The 24374-nt window shown below is 37.3% G+C and overlaps 1 protein-coding gene across 1 annotated transcript in view; it reads left to right on the forward strand.

The window, feature by feature from the left end:
* Positions 1 to 409: 409 nt before the first annotated feature.
* The window catches only part of GDI2 (GDP dissociation inhibitor 2), a 34551-nt gene continuing 10586 nt past the window's right edge, over positions 410 to 24374 (forward strand). The window contains exons 1-6 of the mRNA XM_058282459.2: positions 410 to 846; positions 11972 to 12079; positions 13614 to 13713; positions 16633 to 16767; positions 20737 to 20935; positions 21201 to 21332. Of these exons, the coding sequence (XP_058138442.1) occupies positions 802 to 846; positions 11972 to 12079; positions 13614 to 13713; positions 16633 to 16767; positions 20737 to 20935; positions 21201 to 21332 (719 nt within the window). The 5' untranslated portion in view covers positions 410 to 801. The remainder of the gene's footprint in view (positions 847 to 11971; positions 12080 to 13613; positions 13714 to 16632; positions 16768 to 20736; positions 20936 to 21200; positions 21333 to 24374) is intronic.

Below are 24374 nucleotides of genomic sequence, written 5' to 3' on the forward strand. Positions count from 1 at the left end.
GTCGCGCCACGTTACGTAACCTCGCCAGTGAGCAATCCCAAGCCGCGCACGAAGCAAAGAGGCTGAAAATCCGCGAGGAACGCGAGCCGGGACTAAGGGCCGCAACCCAGCCCGGGTTCCCTGCACCAGCAGCTGGCAGGAGGGCCCGCCAGTTCCCAGAAAAGGCCCAGAACCCCCCTCCTGCCCCACGTGGCCTCCGCCAACTCCCGCTCAAGGTCCAACAGCGGCAGTGGGGCTCAGGGTCCCGGGATGCTTCTACGTTCCTACGGAAGCTGAGGGCTCCTCCGCAGCGTCTACCAGGCCGCGCCGCGTCCCTAGCGCCAAGTCACTAGCGCCCGGCCAGGGCCTCCGCCCCCCAACCACGGTGGCAGGACCACCCGGGGAACCGGAACTCCAGACTTTTATGCCCCACCCTCTTCTCGCGCGAGGTGGAAACGGAAGAAGGTTGGGTGAATGGTGGGGGTGTAGCCAATGAGCGAGCAGAAAGGCCGTGATTGACGCCCTCCGTTGAGCCTCCAGCTAGGCCCCGCCCCCAGGCCGCGCAGGGCCGCGGTCGCCCGCCCCGCCTTTCCCCACCCTCTCCCCCTCCCTCCCCACTCTTCTCCCCTGGTGTGAGGTGGCGGCGCGCTTCGCCTCCTCTGCAGCTCCTTTTACCGCTGCTCGCGGCTTGTCTTTCCTCTCAGGCCCCGAAATCGTCCCGGGCGCTTCCTCCGCCTCCGCAGCGTTGCTAGAGAGCCGCCGGCTCGCGAGAACCCTTGCGCTCTCCTTTTTCTCGGCCTCCATCCTCTCCCTTCCCCCGCCATGAATGAGGAGTACGACGTGATCGTGCTGGGCACAGGCCTGACGGTGAGTCCCAGACGGCGGCCCGCGGCCGAGGCGCCTGCGAGGGTGTGCGGGGCTGAGGACGCGGGAGGGATGGTCAGGCCCGGGGAAATGCGGGCGGCCCGGCCCCCACGTCCCCGCCCCGGGGCGGCAGCTCTCCGGCCTTCCCGGCAGGCTCTCCCTGCAGCCGGCGGCACTGTCCCCTGCCCTCCGACCGGGGGCTGTGGAGGCCTTTTCCTGATCCCGGCTTTGCCTGGCCCTGCTTGGGCGAGCCGGCTTGCGGTTTTGCGGCTCCGCCTTGATACCTTCTTTCCTGGCCTTTTCTTCTTTCCTTTACGGGGCAGCGGAGTCGGAGGGTGTCGGGAAGGGGACTGTTGGCTGGTTGGGATGGAGGAGTTTTGAAGGCGTCTCAGCCTGCGGCGCTTCCTAGCGCTCTCGTCACCTCGTGGCAGCCGAGGTCGGTGGAGTGGGTTGTCCCCAATGCGAAGGGAAACACCAGGAAATTGAAAAGACCACGACTTTAGTTCGTGAAGCCCGTCAAGTATATGGTGAACACTAAGGGCGAAATAAAAGGAGGTGGAAAATGAGAGCTTCACTCAACTATAAAATTAAAAAGGGAAAAATATAAAAGAAGCCTGGGATCGCTTGATCAAGTGTAAGAAAGAGCCTGGGTCGGGGTATTGTTGCCCTCCCACCTCCCTTTTGGGTTGATGATCTCCGGATTGGAAACGGAAAAGCGCAAGGCTCCGTGGGGGAGGGTGGAAGCCACTCGCAGTTGCATTTCCTGTTTAGCCTTCAGCCACCACTACTCAGGCTTTGGCTGCCAAAGCTAGGCAAAAGATTTTGAAAAGTCATTGGATGATCACTATTTTGTAATTATTAGAGTTTAATTAGCTTACTTTTTTTTTTGGAGAAAATGAAGAAATTAGTATTTTTTTTAACCTCTCCCTCCCACTCCAAATAAGAATTATCCATCCCTTTCAACCACCCCTCCCCTCCTACGAATTGGGCATTCGTAGAATGGAAATGAGTTTATTTTTCACAACGTGTGTGTCAGATGCTTTCGCACATGACCTTTGCCATGTTTTCCTTTTGTTCGGTTTGTTCCCTGCCACCATTGTCCCTGGTAGATGTTTCCCCCTAAGAGATGGATTGGTGGATTGCTAGAGGCGAGGCTTTTTCTCTGTCACCATATTCTCTTCCGGGATTTAGAAGACAAATCATAACAGGATAAAGAATACAACAGTAATATGAATGCCAGGTTTTCCTAATAGTATGGTATATTTACTTTCTTGGGGATCTGTTTAGGGAACTTTAGATAGTTTGCAAATAATGCAGGCAGGTGTTGTATCTTCTACTTCTTTCTTTTTGTGCTTTTTTATGAAAATGGGGACGATTCATCTTCAAAAAAATTACATTTGAAACCACAACCAGTTTGACTAAATTGAATTTTAGGGCTACTTCCTGTCTTAATAAACTTAACCCTGATAGAAATCTTATGTATCTTATACTGTCTGACCTCAAATTCCTGAGCCACTTAATGCAGACCACCACTGCAGTATTAGTAGAAATGAATTGTAATCTGTCAGGATCAAAATGATTTTTTTTTCCTCAGGTAATGTCCCTTTAGGTTTTTCTAAACAAGTGCAAACCTTCAAACTCTTATTTGGCTTCAAACTCTTATTTGGCTAATTTTTAAGGAAAGGACTGTTAAGAATTAGGACTGCATCTCTATCATTTTTCTCTTTATCATTTATGGTGATTGTTGGAAAAAATACATTTTGAATGCTCCTTTATGTTTAACCATTCCAGAAATAGATATGTGACTGGCTAGGAATACTACCAAATAGATGAAATTACTTACCTAGAAGGTTTATTTACACTTTTTGAATGTGAGGAATTCAGTTGAATATCTTTTTTGGTGGTAAGTTGGAAGCCTCTTGAATGAGTAGGCGTACCTCTGTGCAGGGTTTTTGTTTTTGTATTTCTTTTTAAGTGCCTGATTGGGATTCAAAGCTGGTTTTAGTAGTATGGGGTGAATACTGTTGCTGTCAGCATGTCCATAAGCCAGTTAACTGTTTTTCTAAGGTTCTGACTGGCTTTTTCTGATTTGCTCATGATCAAGCAAAGTCAGTTGAAGGACAGGGGAGTGCAAATCCATTGTCATGCAGGTTACTACATGGCCTAATTCAGAAGCATCACTTTGTATCAAAGATGGCACAGTCTTATTGTATAACAAGTGAAGATGTTTATGTTTTCATTTGGATTTATTTTCTACTTCACTAGAAATAGATCATTTTTTGCTGTCAATATACAGTTGTGATCATTTTAATCCTCTGTGAGCCTTCTCAGATTGTTTTGTGAGATGTTCCTTAAGAATCTCATCAATTTGGGACATTATATTGTTGCTATGAAGAGTAGCAATGACAGGATGATTTTGATCATAATAAGTATATTCTTTTGTTTTTGGGGATACAAGGAATTAAATTACTTAAAGTTAAATCAAGAGACCAGTAAAAATAAAACCCTAAAGTAGAATTAATTTTGAGTATCTGGAATGAACATACCATTTAATTTTCGTAATTTTTGTTAAATATTTAGTGCATGAGATTTAAGAACCTCAAAAAGGGCATTTAAAATTTCCTCTGTCAGGTATGGGTACCAAATATTACATAATGCCTGTGTTAAGTACTTTTATGAGATTAACGTGTTACTTTTAAAAGGAAGGGTTGGAGTTTCCCTTTGTTGCTTAGTGTTATTGTTTTGAGTCCATTGTTAAGATTTAAAATATTAATCCACAGATACTGATGATAACTAATAAAGAAGGCATAAAAAGAATTGATATAAACTAGAGTAAAATCTAAATTATCTGTCTAGGAGTATTCCACATAATTGAATTTTCTAACAACTTGAAAGTTATCCCTTTGAAGAACCACAACTTTTGGATGAAACCTTTTCTAAGTAATCCTGGAAGGCCTTCTTTAACAAACTAAGGGATAGAATTAATTTACTTGATAACTATGATTTCACCACAGGAGATTAGTTATTGTGCTGTCCTGTTAAGTAGTGTAGCAAAGTCATTAGGACCTAGTAAGCTTTTAGGAACTTTTGCCCTTCTTACTAAATAAATAGTCTTAGACTCTTCTGCTCTTTCAGTTCTTCAGTCTGCTTTTCAATTCTGCCCAACTGCCCCATTTTGTTATTAGGTTGACAACTCTTCTCTTTGCTTTCTGTATGAATAGGTAGCCTCTTACCAAGTAATATGCTCTTTCTAATTGACTAAAACCATGAGCTATAATTTAGAGTGCCTCTTCGATTAGCCCAGTCTTAGATTTGCTCCTTGAAAACCCTTGCAATAGCTATGTTAAAGGATTGTAGACAGAAAACTCTACTTCACTGCAGTAGTGATCATAGGGCCAAAAATTTACAAAGGTCTTATTTTTGGAAAGTCTAAATATCTTATAGTCATTTTATTGATTTATTTTTAAATTTATTATTTTTAATTTTTAAATTTATTTCTCTTGCCTCCCCTGCCCCCAGTTGTCTGCTCTCTGTCCATTTGCTGTGTGTTCTTCTCTGTCCACGCATATTCTTGTCAGCGGCACCCAGAACCTGTGTCTCGTTTTGTTGCATCATCTTGATGGATCAGCTCTCCGTGTTTGCGGCACCATTCTTGGACAGGCTGCACCTTTTTCACGTGGGGCTGCTCTCCTTATGGGGCGCACTCCTTGCATGTGGGGCTCTCCTATGCGGGGGACACCCCTGCATGGCACGGCACTCCTTGCATGTGACAGCACTGTGCATGGGCCAGCTCATCACATGGGTCAGGAGGCCCTAGGTTTGAACCATGGACCTCCCATGTGGTAGGCGGATGCCCTATCCATTGGGCCAAATCCACTTCCCTAGTTAGTCATTTTAAATCAGCATACTGTCCTAACAGAAAATACAAGTAAAATCAGACATTTTAGCATATAGAGATTATAGTAGTATGAAGTTTGGTTTGAAAGGCTACTAGGTAAATGTTTTGTCTTACATGCATGATAAACCGCTCTGTCTCTGCTCACATACTACCTGATTGAAGACTTACAGGAGTAACAATTATCTGATTCCAGTTTTAAACTACAATTTACCTGATTCTAGTTATTTAAACTAACAGTGCTTGTTTTGATCAGTTGCGGGCGATAGAAAAGTAAACATAGAACTTGTTTATAAGTAGCTTATTCTTAGAGGACTAATTTAAGCAAGAATATGAGAAAGTTCTAAGTGCCAGGAGAAAGGTGCACATTTGGTAATTCAGATGGAAAGTCAGAAACTGCACAAGCAAGGAGGTATTTAAGTTGACTTTTAAAAATATTGGTTATAGAGTTTCTATTTGGGGTGGTGAAGTAGTCTTGGTAATGGATGGTGGTAGCTGGTGGCTCAACGTTATGAATGAAATCAGTGTCACTGATTGGTCACTTAAAAATGGTTAAAATGGCAAATTTTATGTTACATGTGTTACCATATAAAATTTAAAAACTTTTTGGTAAACCTTGAACTTGGGGAGGCATGATTTTGGGGGTGGCGGTGGGGCAGAGAGGGCAGTGTAACACCATATGAAGGAGGAGATAGATATAGGGAATAAGGAGTAGTTTGTTTTGCGTGAAACTATGGTATTAGTAGAAGTAGTGAGAAATAGGGTTGGAAAAAAGGCATATCATCAAGAATGTTGAATATACTACGCTAAGAAAGTTGAACTTTGTCTTCTAGGTATGAATTCTCTAGGGGAGGATTTTCAGCAGGAGAATTATAATTAGAACCAAATTTCAAGAAAAGTAATCTCTTACAGCTTTTAATGAGATGTAGAGGGATAGAGATATTTAAAGAAACATTCTGCTGAAAACTAACAATGATTTTTTTTATTGTTGTGTTATTGCTCTAAGACATACATCATTGAGGTGAACTGATTTACAATTTCTCTAGGAAATTAATTACTTTTCCTCATAGTTCTAGATAAGTGGCTTTGAAATTACACTTTCTTTAATATTAGTTATTAAGTATTTTGTTTTATTCATATTTTTATGTGTTTGCTTTCTGTTTTTTGATCATAACAGTCTTGAAAATACAGTGGTATTTGATGGGCTATGAAGCTGAATGAATGTTTACTTTGATCATTTGGGAGGTATATGAGAATATTAATAAATTAACTCTTTATAAGTCTAAGTTGCTCCCTAAGTATGAGGGAGGAAGAGGGCATCAGGAGGCTAATTTAGTGCCACTGGTCTTGGAAGCACCATTTAGGTACATCATGACTCGTGTGTCAGGTCTCCTTCGTGGATGAGGTGTACTTTGCCAGGTGTGTTTTGGCGATGTCCACATACGTTACTCTGTTTGATTATTGTCATTCTAGTGTTCTGTGGAGGTTGCTCAAGGGTCTTGAACTTCAGTATCATGGATATATGGTCCTCTTCCCATCCCCATACCCTATATGTACCCGTGCTAGAACTATGCTGAACCTAAACTTTAAACAATTTTAGCTCACTCACCTCTTTTTTTTACTTACCTCTTGTTATGTAGGAGAACATAAAGTGCCATATGGGTGACAGATGCCATTATCATACAGACTTTGGATTCTGAAGATGTTTTCATAATTTAATTTTTATGGGAGTATGAATATGTGTATTTATATCCTGGTCAGAGTGAGTTTGAAGCATGGAAATTAATATGGATTACTCCCATCTATTAGATTCAAAAATATGTTGACTAATAATCATTCATATATAAATTTGCTGATAGAAGTTACCAGTTATCAGTATTGACATCTATGTTAGACCAGGTTTTCTAGTGCAAAAAAGGGAAATTGATTTTAGAGTATTTTCTCTGACTTTAATATAGTTTGCTTGTTAATCTGTGTTCACTAGATAGGTGGTGGTAGATTTTGAGTTGCGATTTTTGGAAGATACTAAATTTTTAGGGTTATTAGTGTACACTCAGCGCCCACTTATGATTGATGAATTTTATCAGTGAATTAATGACTTCATTCCATGTTTTAAAGCAAAGTTTAGAGTATTATATTTATGTTACTATGTATTTTAATCTTTTAGCAGTGTAAGAGCAATCTTTTATAGGTGGGTTTAGAAGAATCAGTGGACCTACAGATTTTTTATTAGCCTTGTTCCAAGTGATGCCTTTAAGGGTAGTTATTATCATCTTTTTGGACTCTGCCCAATCTTTAAATTATCAAGCCCCTTTATTTTAGATTTTAGCCTGCAGTGTTTGCCTTAGGGCAGTGTTTGCCTTAGGGCAATGGTTCAGAGCCTCAAGCTTAATTGTAGTGGAATGTGAGCTGTTACATATGGAAACAATGCAACAGTCAAAGTGAGCATTACTAGCTATGATTTTTTTTATCTTCTAAAAATTAAACCTTGGCATCTCCTTTTGTCAGCTGGGAATTGGGACTCTTTGGTCTTACTGTTTTTTCTTATAACCTATTTATTTTTTATTTTTTTAATCCCCCCCTTGTGGCTTTTTGCGTGCTGCCTGGTCTCTATGTCCATTTGCTCTGCGTTCTTGTGTGTGCGTATTTATTTTTATCTATTACCCCCTCCACGCAGCTTGTTTGCTGTCTGCTCTACGTGTTCATTTACGGCACATTCTTCTGCATTTTTTTTTTTTTTGGTTGTCTCTTTTGTTGCGTCACCTTGCTGAGTCGGTACTCCGCAGTGCTTGCAGGCCAGCTCCAAAGCATGCGGGTGAGCCTGCCTTCACAAGGAGGCCCTGGGATGCGAACCCAGGAAGATGGGAGCCCAACTGATTGAGCCACAGCAACTTCCATGTTATAACCTATTTTTGAGATAGTAATAATTGTTCTATTTTCATATATACTTCTATAAAGTATGTTTGTTTTTTTTAAACAAATAAGTTGTTTTAGATAATATTAAAAGTGATTTTTGTAGTTGTAAAATACCATCAGTTTTTTCTGTTTATCAAGACATCTTTAAGAAGTTGAAAAGGCATGCCACAGAATGGGAGTAGATATATTTGCAATACACAGAGCCAACAAAAGATTTGTATCCAGAATAAATGAAGTATTTTACAAAATGACAAGAAAAAGATAGCTTATTTTAAAAATGGGCAAATAATTTCAATAGGCAGTTAACAAAAGAAGATACTGTACTGGTCAGTAAGGTATAAAAGTTATTCAACCATATTAGACATCATGAAATGAAAATTAAAGCCACATCTTCCCTTTGCATGTGGTGGCAGCCAACGGGTAAGCCAAGATGTGGGTACTTACAAGTCGCTGTGGAAGAAGCAGTCTGATGCACTTTCTCCTAAGGGCTCCTAAGGGCAGTACCACCAGCTCTGTTCTACACAGGGTTGCCTGCTCTATACAGCTGGATAAAGCTTGCAGTCTGGGATACATGGCCAAGCAAGGTTATGCCATCTACTGGATTCATGTGTGCTGTGGTGGCTGCAAATACTAAATGGTTCCTAAAGGTGCAACCTGTGGCAAGGCAGTCCATCATGGTGTTAAGCAGCCGAAGTTGGTTCACAGCCTTCAGTCTGTTGCTTAGGAGTGAGCTGGAGGGCACCATAGGGGCCCTGAAAGGCTTGAATTCTTACTACGTTGGTGAAGATTCCACATACAGATTTTTTGAGGTGGTCCTCATTGATGCATTCTTTAAAGCTATCAGAAAAAATCCTGACACCTAGTGGATCACTGAGCCCCCAGACCACAAGCACAGGAAGATGGCTGTGCTGACATCTGCACAAGAGCCTTGGCCTTGGAAAGGGCCACAAATTCCACCAGACTCTGCGGCTTGGAGAAGGTGCAGTTACTCTCCAGTGCACTGTTATCACTAATATAAGTAATGTTTGTAAAAAATCATACCTAATAATGTTCTTTTTTTTTTTAAGGAGGTACTAGGATTCGAACCTGGGAACTTATACATGGGAAGCAGGCGCCCAACCATTTGAACTACATGTGTCCCCTGTGATACCTAATAAAAAATTTAGAGCAGTCATGTCTATTTGAAAAACAAAAACAATCCCTACATCCTCACTAGAATGGCTAAAGTTAAAAGACAGTAAAAATAGGAAGTGGATGTGGCTCAAGTGATGAAGTGCCTGCTTCCCACATGGGAGGTCCCAGGGTTGGTTCCCAGTGCCTCCTTAAAAAACAAAAATACTTTAGATTCATTTTTCTTAGCAACAAGCATAGATTTCATTTTTATCACTTGTGAAGATTAATAAGCAAGGGGTAATTAAATATTCAGAGCTCAAGCTGTTATATAACCTTAATTTTTGTTTCTATCGATGTCTTGTTTTCAGCTAGTAGGTATTTTTTTAGTTTATAGAAACTAGGCTTAAAGGATTTTTAAAAAAATAAAAAAGTCACATAAATACAGTTTCTAAATCACTTCTTCATTAAACACTAACCCAAAACATGGTTAGATATAACTTTTATGGGTATGTTTTTTTCAATCACTTCCTTAGGGGAATTAGTATGTTAGAAAATAGATAGTTATAGCATAAAATAATACTCCATCTCATAGTGAAATTGGAACCTGTGCAGGTAGGTAATATAAAACATTAAAGAATATAAAATGAATAGATAGCCCAAATCAGGATATCATCAAGATGATGCTTTCTTCCCAAAGACTGCCTTTCTGGGACTGGCTGCCCATAATCTTTGGTTCTTTTGTTTTGTTTTTTTTTTAAGATTTATTTTTCTTTATTTCTCTCCCTCCTCCCCCACCCCCCCAGTTGTCTGTTCTCTGTGTCCATTTGCTGTGTGTTCTTTGTCCACTTCTGTTGTTGTCAGCGGCATGGGAATCCATGTCTCTTTGTTGTGTCATTTTGCATCAGTTCTCTGTGTGTGCGGCGCCATTTCTGGGCAGGCTGCACTTCCTTTCGCACTGGGCGGCTCTCCTTACGGGGTGCACTTCTTGCGCATGGGGTTCCCCTATGTGGGGGACACCCCTGCGTGGCATGGCACTCCTTGTGCACATCAGCACCGCGCATAGGCCAGCTCCACACGGGTCAAGGAGGCCCAGGGTTTGAACTGCGGTCCTCCCATGTGGTAGGCAGACGCCCTATCCATTGGCCAAGTCAGCTTCCCCAATCTTTGGTTCTTGACTCCTCTGTTACACGGCAGTACTTGTGGCAGCCTCTTCTGGCCTCTCCTGGCCTCTGCCTTCTCTTCCAGGTTCCTTTGACTTTCAGCTTCTTGTTTCAGGTGGCTTTTTCTCCCTGTGAATTTCATTTGACTTATAAAGGATTCCAGTTACAGGATTAAGACCCTTCCTAATAAGTTGGGCCACACCTTGACTGAAGTAACCTCATCAAAAAATCCTATTACAGGAAGTGAATTTGGCTCAATGGATAGAGCATCCGCCTACCACATGGGAGGTCCAGGATTCAAACTCAGGGCCTCCTGACCCGTGTGATGAGCTGGTCCATGCGCAGTGCTGATGTGCACAAGGAGTGCCCTGTCACGCAGGGGTGTCCCCTGTGTAGGGGAACCCCACGCGCAGGGATTGCGACCTGTAAGGAGAGCTGTCCAGCATGGAAAAAGTGCAGCCTGCCCAAGAGTGGGGGCACACACATGGAGAGCTGACACAGCAAGATGACACAACAAAAAAGAGACAGATTCCTGGTGCCATTGACAAGAATACAAACGAACATAGAAGAAAACACAGCGAACTGGACACAGAAAGCAGACAGCTGGGGGGGTGGGAGGGGAGAGATTAAAAAAAAAACTAAAAAAAAATCCTATTATGTTTACAATAGGTTCACACCCACAGGAATGGATTAGGTTTAGGAACATATTTTTCAGGGGTACATAGATCTAAGCCACCACAAACTATATTTTCCAAACCAGAAAAATTTGTGAAAAGAGTATCATTGTTTTATTTTGTAGTTCTCTTTAATGTCTGGCTTAGTATAGATAGTTTATTTTTCATATCTACAACTACATTTAGTCTGAGGAGAGAATATGAACAAAATCAGGTCTCAGATGGGATTATTATAAGAGCTTTTTCAGATTATTGTGGTTATTATTCTTTGATCTACTGTAAAATATCAGTGGTAATTTTTTCTTAAGGTTCATTGCAATGTTTAATCTGAGACCATATCAAGGAATGTTTCATATTGTTATATTAAAATCCATTGATCTAGTTTGTACTCTGATTCATCTTTTATTTCCCTGTATGGTTTTGAAATACCATTCATTGGTCATTTGGAAAATACTGGTTTACTGAGTAATGCAACTCTTTTAAATAAGGACACATTTCATTACACATTATCAAAAAAATCATATTAATATCATCACTGATATAATCTAAAAAGTCTTTTAAGTACTGGGAATGTGTCATGTCCATGTTGGTGGATACAAGGTTTTTCTAAATTGTAATTTTCATTTAAAAGATTAACTCTTGTTACTCACAACAAATACTTTCAGTTACTTTCCATTATGGTCATTTTTGAAAAAATATCTGCCAGATACCTAAGTCTGAATAACCAGAGTTTATCAGTTGTTCTTTCAAGTAAAAAAGAAATGGCATTCCATTAAAAAAAAAAAAAAAGGTCAGTTCAATTTATAGATGTCACACAAAAGCTTTTTCTTGAGATAGAAGTGCCTTATGTATGCTTCCCATGTCCTTTTCTTACCCAGAATATTAAGAAGATGGATATTTAAGGGTATGGATTTAATAAAGTTAATTTTTAAAGCTTCATCAAAGAAATTCTTAAGAGAAACTGGCTTTTTTAAAACTGAGTACCTGGTGCTGAAGAATACAGTGACAACTGTATAGTTTAGAGCCACTGCTGTAATTCATTTTATGTACCATGGATTTTGCACTATCAGTGTAAATGGCAACACAGTAAAAACAAAACAAAATAACAGTGAATAATGTCCTAGTGTTATTATGGACATAGTTTTAATCTAAGGTGTCCGTAGACCATACTAACATACATACAGGCCTAAAGCAACGGAAAACTGTTGCTCTAGGGCTTCATCCATAAATTTTGAGAGAAGATTATTGCATGTGTACAAGTTAATTACTAAAAGAATATTTAATGACAGACTTTGTAAAAAAAAGTATTTATTTTAAACATGCTGTGGTACTTTCCTGCCTTTGAATATACTTATGCTTTCCTTGTGTAGGAATGTATTCTGTCAGGCATAATGTCAGTGAATGGAAAGAAAGTTCTTCACATGGATCGGAACCCATATTATGGAGGAGAAAGTGCCTCTATCACACCACTGGAAGATGTAAGTATTAGAAAGGTAGTGAAAATATGCTCTTCCTATTATATTTTCTACTCTTGCAACATGGATACATGATGCATTTCAAAAGTGTGTTTTACTAAATACATTTCTCTATGAGGTTTATTATGCATTCACCTTCATGGATGTGAACTCTGCTATGTTTTATAGGAGATATAGTGATATCATTAGTGACTTTTTAAATAATCAGTGACTTTAAATATTAAAATAGACTTAATTTTTATATCAAAAAGTTAAGGAAATATTTAGGTATACAGATAAGTTTATTGAAAACCTTCTACTGGATTCAGCAGTTAATACTTTGCTGTGTTTGCTTCTTGTTGATTTTGACCATTGAAAGTAACATCATATTTGACTTAATATTTCAGCATTCACCTTTTAAGAATAACATTTTCCTCCATATTCATAATGTTATTCACTTAAGATTAACAGTAATGTCCAGATCATATTCAAATTTCCCTCCTTATACAAGGAATGTCTTATGTAGTAGTTTTGTTTATTTTGTTTTTAAGCTAGGATTAACTAAAGATCTAGGCATTGCATTTGGTATTCCTCTTTACTCTTTTAATATACAAAGATCCCCTCCACTTTTTTTTTCTTTGAAAAGTTCAGGCTAGTCTATGATACATATTGTTGAGTACTTCATATTGCATCACATCAGGAGGCTCATAATGTCTGATTAACCCACCATTAATGATGCTAAATTTGATTCCTTGGTTAAGGTGATAACTACTAGTTCTCTTCCTTATAATTAATATGTGGAGTAATGTGTTTATAATTAATAAGTAATCTATGGAGTGATACATTGACACCATTTCTTTCCACACTTAGTACATTTATTAGCTGATCTTGACTAAGATGAGCATGCTTTCCCTCCCTCCCCTTCCCCCATCCTTTTTGGTTAATATACCCAGGGAAGCATTAATTTTTATTGAGTATACCAACTTTTTTTGTTTTTCCTTAGCAATGAATTCATGTGCTTAAATGAATATTCTCAAACTTTAAAATATAAACTTCCTTTTACCTAAAACTGCCCATACAACTTAATTTGTTTTATAAATTATAAATTAACTGGAACTAGCTTTAATTGTCTTTGGGTTTGAAGAAACTAACATTTATTTTTCACTCCTTTACACAATCATAGAAACAAAAATATGTCTTTGTTAGCTTTTTGTTGAGGAGAGAATGAATATAAATGATTTTTATAAATAATAAGGAACTATGAGGTAGTGTGTTACTGGCAATTAGTTTTGCTCTGTATTCTTACTTTTCTTGTAAAACAAAGCAAAACAAAACTCTGCAATATTATTTTAGTATTCATTAGTTTAGTAATATATTTAATTTATATATGTCTTGGAACTTGCTAAATATTTTATTTGCTACAAAATGACATGTCCATGTCACCTCATACAGTGGTGTTTAGTTATGGTACTGAAGTCATTCATCAAAAAATAGGGGCATATCATAATGAAAAATAAATTTTGTTACATGCTGGGTATTTTTTCCATTTTGGTTTTAGTTATACAAAAGATTTAAAATACCAGGAGAACCACCAGCATCAATGGGAAGAGGAAGAGACTGGAATGTTGACTTAATTCCCAAGTTCCTTATGGCTAATGGTAAGGAATGCTAACTTAAATTTTTTTTTTTTTTTAAAAGATTTATTTTATTTTATTTAATTTCCCCCCCTCCCCCGGTTGTCTGTTCTTGGTGTCGATTTGCTGCGTCTTGTTTCTTTGTCGGCTTCTGTTGTCCGCTTCTGTTGTAGTCAGCGGCACGGGAAGTGTGGGCGGCGCCATTCCTGGGCAGGCTGTTCTTTCTTTTCACGCTGGGCGGCTTTCCTCACGGGCGCACTCCTTGCGCGTGGGGCTCCCCCACGCGGGGGACACCCTTGCATGGCACGGCACTCCTTGCGCGCATCAGCACTGCGCATGGGCCAGCTCCACACGGGTCAAGGAGGCCCGGGGTCTGAACCGCGGACCTCCCATATGGTAGACGGACGCCCTAACCACTGGGCCAAAGTCCGTTTCCCTGCTAACTTAAATTGATCACAGCATATTGTATTCAATTTTTTTAAAGTATGTTCTTTATTATTGTTTTTTTTTTTTTTAGGAGGTACTGGGGATTGAACCCAGGACCTTGTACAAATGAAGCATGTATTCAGCCACTGAGCTATACCCACTCCATTGTATTCAGTTTTAAAAGTAGAAACGAACTCTTGACAATATCCCAGGGTCATAACATAACATACCAAATTTGTAAGCTTTTATAACAGATCTCCCTGTCAATTTTCAGTTAACTGGGTTTCAGAAACGGGAGCCATTATTAGTGTTGTGTTTTTTGTTTTTTTTTTTTACTTTGTAGGTTTTTAAAATTATTTTTTTTAAGGAGATACTGGGAATTGAACCTGGGACCTTGTATGTGTGAAGCATGTGCTCAACCACTGAGCTACACCTGCTCCACAATTTTGTGGGTTTTTTGAAATTATTTTTTCATGTTAATTTTTTCTTCTGTTTTTAATGAGATGAGCTAAGTATCTAAATTGCTGTTGATGTTAGTACCTATTTCTGAGATAACATTGAAAAATGAAATCGTTGGTTATTAAGTCTGTTTGTGTCTCATGAAAAAAAGTATGTGCCATACTTTTGTTTTGGGGGGTACTGAGGATTGAACCTGGAACCATGTACATGGGAAGCAGGTGCTTAACCATTGGGCTATACCTGTTCCCCTCTTGTTTTTTGAGTTTATAATCTATAGTTTGTATTAATGGAAAGAAATCTTGTTTGCGTTTTCTTTGAAATTTAAAGGAAATTAAATGTAGTTCCTAATAGAACTTTTTTTTAAGTAAATAGTAAATGCATATTTTTGCTTATATATATACTCATTTTATTAGAATTAGGAAAAAACCAGATAAATAGAAAGGAAATAAAATTTACTTTACCAAAATTTCACTCTCTAGATTTAATCACAGTTTAACATTCGAATGTATAATCTGCCAGCATATATATACATATATATTCTCACACAAGCAGATACATACTTTTTTTCCCCTCTCCAATTAATGTGATGTGTTTTCCAGCTAATACATTGGAAGGGGAGGGGGGAGAGAAAGGTATGTGTGGGTGTATGTGTTTATTATGGGGATAAAAAGTTTATTATGGGGATAAAAGCAATGCTTTTCTTAAAGCTTTTGGTTTATATTGCCAAATTTTGCTTTCACTAGTAAGTACACTGTGCCAACCCTGAAATGTTTTATTTTTGTAATTTTGTTTTCCTGAAAGGCAAAATATGATTTTTAAAAATGTCATGTCTTTAGTAGAGGGGGAAATGATTTCCAAATCTTTATTGACTTCTGTATTCTTTAGTGATTTGACCATCCTTGAGCTTTCCACATTTTGTGCTTCTTATAGATTTAAAAGGGATCTTTTTAGATTAAGGATTTTAACCCTTTTCACATGTTAAAAATATCTTTTCTAATTTGTGATTTGCTTTCCAACTCTCGTATGTTTTTTCTATACAAAGACTTTTAATTTTCATTGTGGTCATATTTGTTGATCTTTCTTTCATTGTTTTTGATTTCAGGGATTATGCTTAGAAAATTTTCCCCCACCTTAAAGTTATAAAAATACTAATATTAGTTTCTTCTGGTAATTTCATTTTTTCTCACTGAATAAATTCACATATTTTACAATATAAATGAATTATCTATCTTATTTTCCTATTGGTTGATTAAAGATTGAAATTTAAGTTTTCAGTGTGGCTCAGTTGTCCCTCAGCACCATTTGTTTTTGCCAATTTAATTTGAAATTTTATCATGTATTAAGTTCTTATACAGGGGTCTCAGTATTGTTTTCCACTAATGTTTTCCTATTTCTGTGCCAGCAACAGACCAGTTATTTATAATATACAAGATATTTTAATGTCTGGCTGGATAAAGCTCTCCTTATTACTTTACTTCTTATTAAAAAAGACAAATTATTTTTTACTGCCCTGGTGTATTCATCCTTTCAAAGTGTGCTTTAAATAATTTTGATGGGGTACTTAAAACAAATTTGCTGTTTTTCATATACCAGAATTTCTCTGGTGTATAAGCAGGTAATATTTCTAATTGTAAGCCTCATCTTTTCTTTACCTGTATTTAATGTTCACTTAATCAATGTAAATTGAAATAGAAACTGGAAAGTATAGACAAATGCCTGAAAAATCTTTAAAATATATTACAGTAGGAACTGTAAAGGAACCCAGACCTATTTGCAAAAGTACGATTTTAAACCTTATATCGCTAATAAATATTTCATAGCAAGTTGATAGAGGTATTAACCTTGAAGGTTTAACATAAAAAAAAAAACAAAAAGCAACTTAATATGCCAACCAATAGGTATGTATTTTGGTTGTCCCATTGGGAGATTTTTTTTTGTTGGAGTTATTAGACAATGTTAAGAAAAAATTGGGAAGCTATTAGTTTTAGTAAATGTACTTTTATTTCTGCCTATATTTAAAGGTAGTAAGCTATAGTTTAAATTATGTGACTCTTATAGGTCAGCTGGTTAGGATGCTACTTTATACAGAGGTCACTCGCTACTTGGATTTCAAAGTGATTGAAGGGAGTTTTGTCTATAAAGGAGGAAAAATCTACAAGGTTCCTTCCACTGAAGCAGAAGCCCTGGCATCCAGTAAGTAATTTTACTTTGTTTCTTCAGAATAATGTTTTATAATGGAAAGGGATTTTAGAGGTAAAATTTAATGCCCCTAAATCACCCATCTATCCATTCAGTCAACAGATATTTATTGACTGTCTCTTATGTGCCAGACACTAAAGGGGGTACATCAGTGAACAAAATGTTCAAAAATCCCTACCCATTTGAAGCTTATCGTTTAAATGACCACCTGTAGATTATGTAACTTGTTGCTGGTAGATCCATAAAATGTTGGAAGATAGTAGCCAGAAAATAAAAATACCTCTAATATTTGTGGCAACACTAGTATTAACAATTGGGAAGAAAAGACATGTTCCTAATTAAGTTGAAGGTAGTGATGTAATCATGGATTGGAAACTATTTTAAATCATTTGAATGACAGTGTAAATTCAATCCAAATGAAGCATTTTCAATAGAAATAGGAGTTCAAGAGTTTGAATAAAAATCTTTTAACAGTTTGTGTCTTTAAAAAAAATTTTTTTTTAATTTTATTTTTAAATTCTTGTTCCTGTTCTCAGAGCTCTTATATAAATAGCTTGAAATACCGTATTCATTTACTCATAGCTAACATCTGGATACCTCAGTTTTCCCATCTATAAAATGAAGATAATAGCACCCAGCTCACTGGTAGTAGTGAGGGACTATATAAAATAAAGGTAGAGGGAAATGGATGTGGCTCAAGCAGTTGGGCGCTTGTCTACCATATAGGAGGGCCCGGGTTTGATGCCCAGGGCCTCCTGGTGAAGGCAAGCTGGCCCACGTGGCATGCCGCCCTCCATGGGAATGCCATCCCACTTGGGAAAGCCACCCTGCGCAGGAGTACCCTCTGATGCTGAGAGCTGGTGCAGCAAGATGACACAAGGGACACAGAGGAGAGAAAATAAGAAGACGTAGCAAAACAGGGAACCAAGATGGCGCAAGAGAGTAATCTCCTCTCTCCCACTCTGGAAGGTCCCAGGATCAGTTCCCAGAGCCGCCCAATGAGAATATAAGCAGACACAGAAGAACACACAGTGAATGAACACAGAGAGCAGACAACGGGGTGAACGAGGGGAGTAAGAAATAAAAATAAATCTTTAAAAAAATAAAATAAAGCTAGATAATACATGTTACCAACTTAGCACAAGCATGTCTGCTGTGGTGAACTATAGAATCCCGCACTTTTAGCCACTATACTGTGCTGTGTATAGAGAGCTTTTTAGATATTTCAACAATGGTACATACCCTCTAATTCTTTATTCTTTATGCTAAACATTTCTAGTTTCTCCAAAAACATGCTGTCTAGATCTCTTGGCTTTGAAATGTGCCCAGCAACATCTTCAACCTAGATGGAGTATTCTTAGCTTCTTTGTTTACTCCAAACCTTATAGCTGTGAACTATCTGTTTGCTTGAGGCATTAGCACCTTTGACACCTACGAATCACCTTTGCTATCACAGGACTAAGTGAATCTCAGCTTTGGGTAGTATGAAGTAGGTGTGACTGCTACAGTGCCCAGCAGCTGGGCATCTGGAGTCAGATGGAGTCTGTATGCTGACTTGTTAGTTTTCTTCTCACCTTAATTCTTACTCTTTTTTTTTTTTTTTGATAGCCGGCGGTCAAATCTTATATCTGTTATCTAATGGAAGCTTTTATTTGATCTCTTCTTGAAACTGCTCTGTATTCTGTAGATTTTAATGTTTTAGAAACTTGATGTAAGTTCTATTTTTATAAATAAACCTGTGTACAAATGAAGAAAACAAAAATATTAGAAATGTGCTTAAGATACTACTGAGGGGATTGAGTAATCCTGAGAAGATATTTTTTCTAATCCTTTTGTCATATATTCAAATATATGTTTTTTTTGTGCTATATATGCAGTATGTGAATGGTCTTAATATTTGTTCTCATATGTCATGGATTGAATATTGAGCACTTGCTGTGTATCAGGTACTCTTGTAGGTTTAGAATGGGGAGGGTTCCAAAGAAGAGAAAAAGCTAAAAATTATTGGCAGACAGACAGGAAACAAGTAAATAAAGAAACCTATATCATATGATAATAAATGCTATGGAGAAAGACAAAGGAGGGCAAGGGGATGGGGGTCTGTAGTTTTAAATAAAGTGAGTGATTGGGAAGGCATTATGTAGAATAGCTGTTATAAAAATTATACTTTAGCAAAAAATTATTTGAATGCTTTTGATTTTTCAGAATGATCACTGTATCTCTAAGATATTTGTAATGGCCATGATATCTGGTTCTGATGCCATATCAACTAGTAATTGAGACCAGTAGCTCAGTGCCATGCATAGCAAGGTAAAAATAAGGGATGGGGAAGCAGTTAGGGTATTTCTACTGTGCTGTGAAACAGAAGTCATTAGTCGGGCTGAAGTATGTCACTGTCAGGCTTAAGGATTAGGTAAGGGAGGAAAATGAAAGAAGAGGAAAGAGAGCCAGAATTTAAGAAAACATTGTAGATTGTCATTTTGATTTTTTAAAAAATTACAATACTTCAAAATAAACTGTTGATAGTAACCTTAGATTCCACTAGGCAGTGCCCACCACAGTGTGAGATTTGAATTTTAATGCATTGAAAACATGACTCATGTTTCCTGTTGGCTCTTATTCCTTCCTCTGACATCCAGACTTGTGCCTTAAGTATAGTGCTGACGTGGTAATGGAATATTGCTTTTAGATTTATGTCTTTACTATATATGCATTTAATTAATTTTTTTAAAAAACTGGGTTATAAATCTTAACTTAAAAAATATGTAGCCAGCTGTTAATAGTCTTATTTAATTTTCAGTTTTGTTTGGTTTTATCTCTAAAGTAGATGGGAAATAATAAAAGTATCAAAACGTTTTAAAACAGTTGATAGATATAAAAGAAGTATTTGAGAGTTTTGTTTTTAAAGCAGCTATACAGCTTAGGAAAGAGGACGAAAGAAGGTAGAAACAGGATTTTCTTTTCCAGTGACTCACTATGTACTAGTAGGAAGAGCTGTGGGTTTATAATGTGGCAATTTATAGCTGTCTCATCTGCTTTTTAGTGTAAAAAGGAGTGAATTGATTATCTGGGACTTCATTAAAGTAAGTGACTAGTATCATAATCAACATCTAAATTTCTTTGAAGTCAGTTTGTTCTTGAAATCTAAGCTTCTTTTCCATTACATGCTCAAAGTGTATCTTAGCAACAGTAAAGGAAAAGGAAGATCATTCCAGAATTTTAGGCAGTTCGCTGAATATAGATCAGAGGTGTCAAGGAAAGAACATACAGATATATGCCTTCATGGTTGATATTCCTTCAAAGTCATTATTTATCTTGTACCTTCACGCAATTAGACTTATATTTAAGTAAGTACCATTTATGATTACTTGTATTTTAAGATTAAAGGCTTTATAACTGATCTCTTGTAATTAAGTATGTTAGCATATTTTAAGAGATGTGAAACTAGAAGCCATGTTGTTCAGAAGCCCATATCTTAAAATGTACATTGCATTAGAAAAGCCTCCATTCTAACAAAGCCCATTTAAACTTTCCTCTCATAGCCTCTTTTTTTTTTTTTTTTTTTTTTAATACTTAGTCTTCCAACCCATGAATACAGAATGTCCTTCAGTTTGAGATCTTCCTTGGTTTCTTCTAATGTTTTGTAGTTCATATAGACCCTTTATGTCCTTGGTTAAGGTTTATCCTAAATATTTGATTCTTTTAGTCACTATTGTGATGGAATTTTTCCCCTAAATTTCTCCTCAATTTGCGCATTAGTTGTGTATAGAACTTTTTGCATATTAACCTTGTGTTCTGCTACTTTGCTAAAATTGTCTATTAGTTCCAGTAGGTTTTTTACACCAATTTTGATACATACTAATAAAACATATAATTAATCTAAAGTGTACAATTGTCATAGCCTTTTTTTTCCATTCAGTATCCTATTGTGAGAGTGTGCCTCTTAAAAAATTATTTTTTTAGGTTTAATGGGGCTGTTTGAAAAACGTCGCTTCAGAAAATTTCTAGTGTATGTTGCCAACTCTGATGAAAACGATCCTAGAACTTTTGAAGGTGTTGACCATAAGAAGACTGCAATGCGAGATGTGTATAAGAAGTTTGACTTGGGCCAAGATGTTATAGACTTTACTGGTCATGCCCTTGCACTTTACAGAACCGATGAGTAAGTTTTTTAGGTTTTAGATTTGTATTTCTTAGAAATTTCTCACTGAATTTCCCAATTTTCCCATGGTAAAATTCTAACAAAACAAATGCATAGCCATGTTACACTGTGAATGAAGAGGTTCTGGCTGTAAATTAGTGTTGGGCCTTTTAAATGAAATATGAAGGTAGTGGATTGAAATCAATTCAGAGAAAAAGAAATTTTAAATTGAAAAGCAATATTTAAAGCTAAAACCCTTTTCTAATATTCATTTACTTTGCTCTAGCTATTTAGATCAACCATGTGGTGAATCCATTAATAGGATTAAACTATACAGTGAGTCTTTGGCAAGATATGGCAAAAGCCCATACCTTTATCCACTGTATGGCCTTGGAGAACTGCCACAAGGATTTGCAAGGTAAGAGTCCATATTTAACTTATTAGCTAAAACCTCATGATCCTGAACCTCATTTTCAATGATGAGTTGTGAATAATGAGATAAGATAGGGCTGTGAGAAATGAGATGCTTTTTATCAGAAGAGTTGTCAGTTTACAGGATGCTTTTAATTTAAAAAAAAAAAATTATTGAAGTAAAATTTACATAAAATGAAATGCAGAGATCTTGAGTTAAAAAATTGTTTTGGTTAATGTAACCAAAATCCCAATCCAGAAATAGTTTTTTCATCCCAGAAGGTTCCCTTGTACCACCTCATAATCAGTCCCCAACCCCCAAAGGCAACTGTATTTATGAGTTCTATCATTATAGATCACTTTTGCCTGTTTAAGTTCACTACATAGGAGTAATTCTATTTCAGTATTTAGCTATTAATAAAGCTACTTTAAAAACTTTTTATCCCTGTATGAAACCAGAGTAACCTTTTATTTTTAAATTGAGATAGAATTCACATACTATAAAATTCACATTTGAAAGTGCATAGTTTAGTGGTTTTAGTATATTCACCAGGTTGAGAAACATCTCCACTGTGTAATTCCAGAACATTTTCATTACACTATAAAGCAGCAGTCACTCTATTCTTCCTGGCAACCAGTAATTTACTTTCTATCCTTGTGGACTAGCCTTTCCTGGTCATTTCATATAAATGACATATTATGTTGCCTTTTGTGTTTGGCTTCTTTCACTTGACATAATACTTTCATGGTTTATCCGTGTTGTAGCATGTATCAGAACTTCCTTTTTAATGCTAAATAATATTCCTTTATGTGGCTCTACCACATTTTGTTTATTCATTCATCAGTTGATAGACATTTGGGTTATTTCCGCATTTGGGCTATTATGATTAATGCTGCTACAAACATTATGTACAAGTTTTTGTATGAACAACTGTATTCAGTTATCTTGGGTCTATACCTAGGAGTGAAACTATCATGTGGTAATTCTTTGTTTAAGATTTTGAGGAACTGCCACATTGTTTTCCACAGTGGCTGCACTATTTTACATTACTGCTAGCAACGTATAGAGGTTACAGTATCCTTATCAACACTTGTTATTTTCTGGGCTTTTAAATAGCCATCCTAGTGGGTGTGAAATGATATCTCATTGTGGTTTTGATTTGAATTTCCCTAATGACAAATGATGTTGAGCATCTTTTCCTCTGTTAATTGGCCAGTTACATATCTTCTTTGGAGTTACTGTGAAATTTTGTTTACAAGTCTTTCAGTGGATACAAATTGTTACTTTTTTTTTTTTTGAGGTACCAGTACCTGGGATTGAACCTGGAACCTCTTATGCGGGATGCTGTTTGTTTGTTGTCTGCTGGTTGGTTTTGCTTGTCTGTTTTTTTGTTTTTTTTTCTTTAGGAGGCACTAGAAACTAAACCCAGGACCTCCCATGTGGGAGGCAGGCACTCAACTACTGGAGCCACATCTGCTCCTTGTCACTTGTTTTGCTTGTTGTTTGTTTGTTGTTGTTTTTTTTTTTTCAGGAGGCACCAGGAACCGAACCTGGGACCTCCCTTGTGGGAATTGGATGCTCCACTGTGTGAGCCACACCTGCTCCCTGTCACTTCTTTTGAATAAATATCCAGGAGTGGAATTGCTGGGTGATAGGGCAGTATATATTCTTCGTAAGAAACTGCTGTGTAGTTCTCCAGGTCGTTGTACTAATTTTGCATACACTCAGCAGTGTATGAAAGTGCCAGATGCACCATATCTTTGTCAACATTTACTATTGTTGTTTTAAAAAATTTAAGGTGATTATAAAATGCTGTCTCTTTATGGTTTTAATTTGCATTTCCTAAGGACTGACGTTAGCCAGCTTTTTTGTGTGCTTATTGACCATTTTTTAATCTTTGTATTGTGACTGTACATGCCTTTTCCATATTTATAAAACTGTGTTGTCTCTTTGTTTTAGATTTGTAGGAGATCTTGATGTTTTCTGGTGCATGTCTTTTGTCAGATATGTGTATTTATGAATGTTTTCTCCCAGGCTGTGGCTTGTCTTTTTCTTTTTACGATTTTTGTTGTGGTAGTATATGTACAACACAACATTTCCCATTTTAATGACTTTCAAGTATACAGTTCAGTGGTGTTAATTAACATTCACAATGTCATACAAGTCCTTTGCCCTTTTTCCTTGGGTTTTAGTGTTGTATATAGTTTATATAGTCTGGATGTTATGCCCTTATCAGATTTATGGTTTCATATATTTTTTTCCCATTCTGTAGGTTGTCCTCAGTCTCGCGATAATGTCCTTTGAGGTGCAAAATGTTTATAATTTTGATGAAGTCTGATTTGTTTTTTCCTTTGCTCCTCATGGTTTTGATTTAAAGTCCTAAGAATCCATTGCCGAATACAAGGTCCTGAAGATTATGTTTTCTTCTAGGAGTTTTATAGATTTAGTTCTTATATTTAGGGCTTTGATCCTTTTTTGAGTTAATTTTTATAGGTGGTATAAGATAGGAGGGCCACTTAAAATTTGTTTGCATGGGAATAGCCAGTTCTCCCAGCACCATTTGTTGAAGAGACTATTCTTTCCCCATTGAATAGACTTGGCTCCTTTGTCAAATAGCAGTTGGCCAAAGATGTGTTTATTTCTGATGTGGCTTGTCTTTTAAAAAGCAGAAACTTTAAGATCAAGTCCAATTATATCAGTTTTTAAAAAAACGTTACAGTGCTTTTTAGGTTCTGTCTGGGAAGTCTGTCTATCTTAAGGGCACAAAGATACTCTTCTATATTTTTTCTAGAGGTGTTAAAAGTTTCAATTTTGTGTAAGTCTATAATTCATCTTGAAATGATTTTGGAGTCCCTGCAGAGGTAGGGCTTGGGTTTGAATTTTTGAATACTGATATTTAGTTGTCCTAATGCCCATATGTTGAAAAGACTAATGGTTTGATCCCTTAGTAAAAAACCAGTTGACCATAAATAAGTGCCTATTTTGGGACTCTGTTTCATCCAGTGATCTATTTAACTTTCCTATGCCAATATTACAGTGTCCTGATTA

Source organism: Dasypus novemcinctus, chromosome 20 (genome assembly GCF_030445035.2).
Source record: "Dasypus novemcinctus isolate mDasNov1 chromosome 20, mDasNov1.1.hap2, whole genome shotgun sequence".
NCBI lineage: Eukaryota > Metazoa > Chordata > Mammalia > Cingulata > Dasypodidae > Dasypus > Dasypus novemcinctus.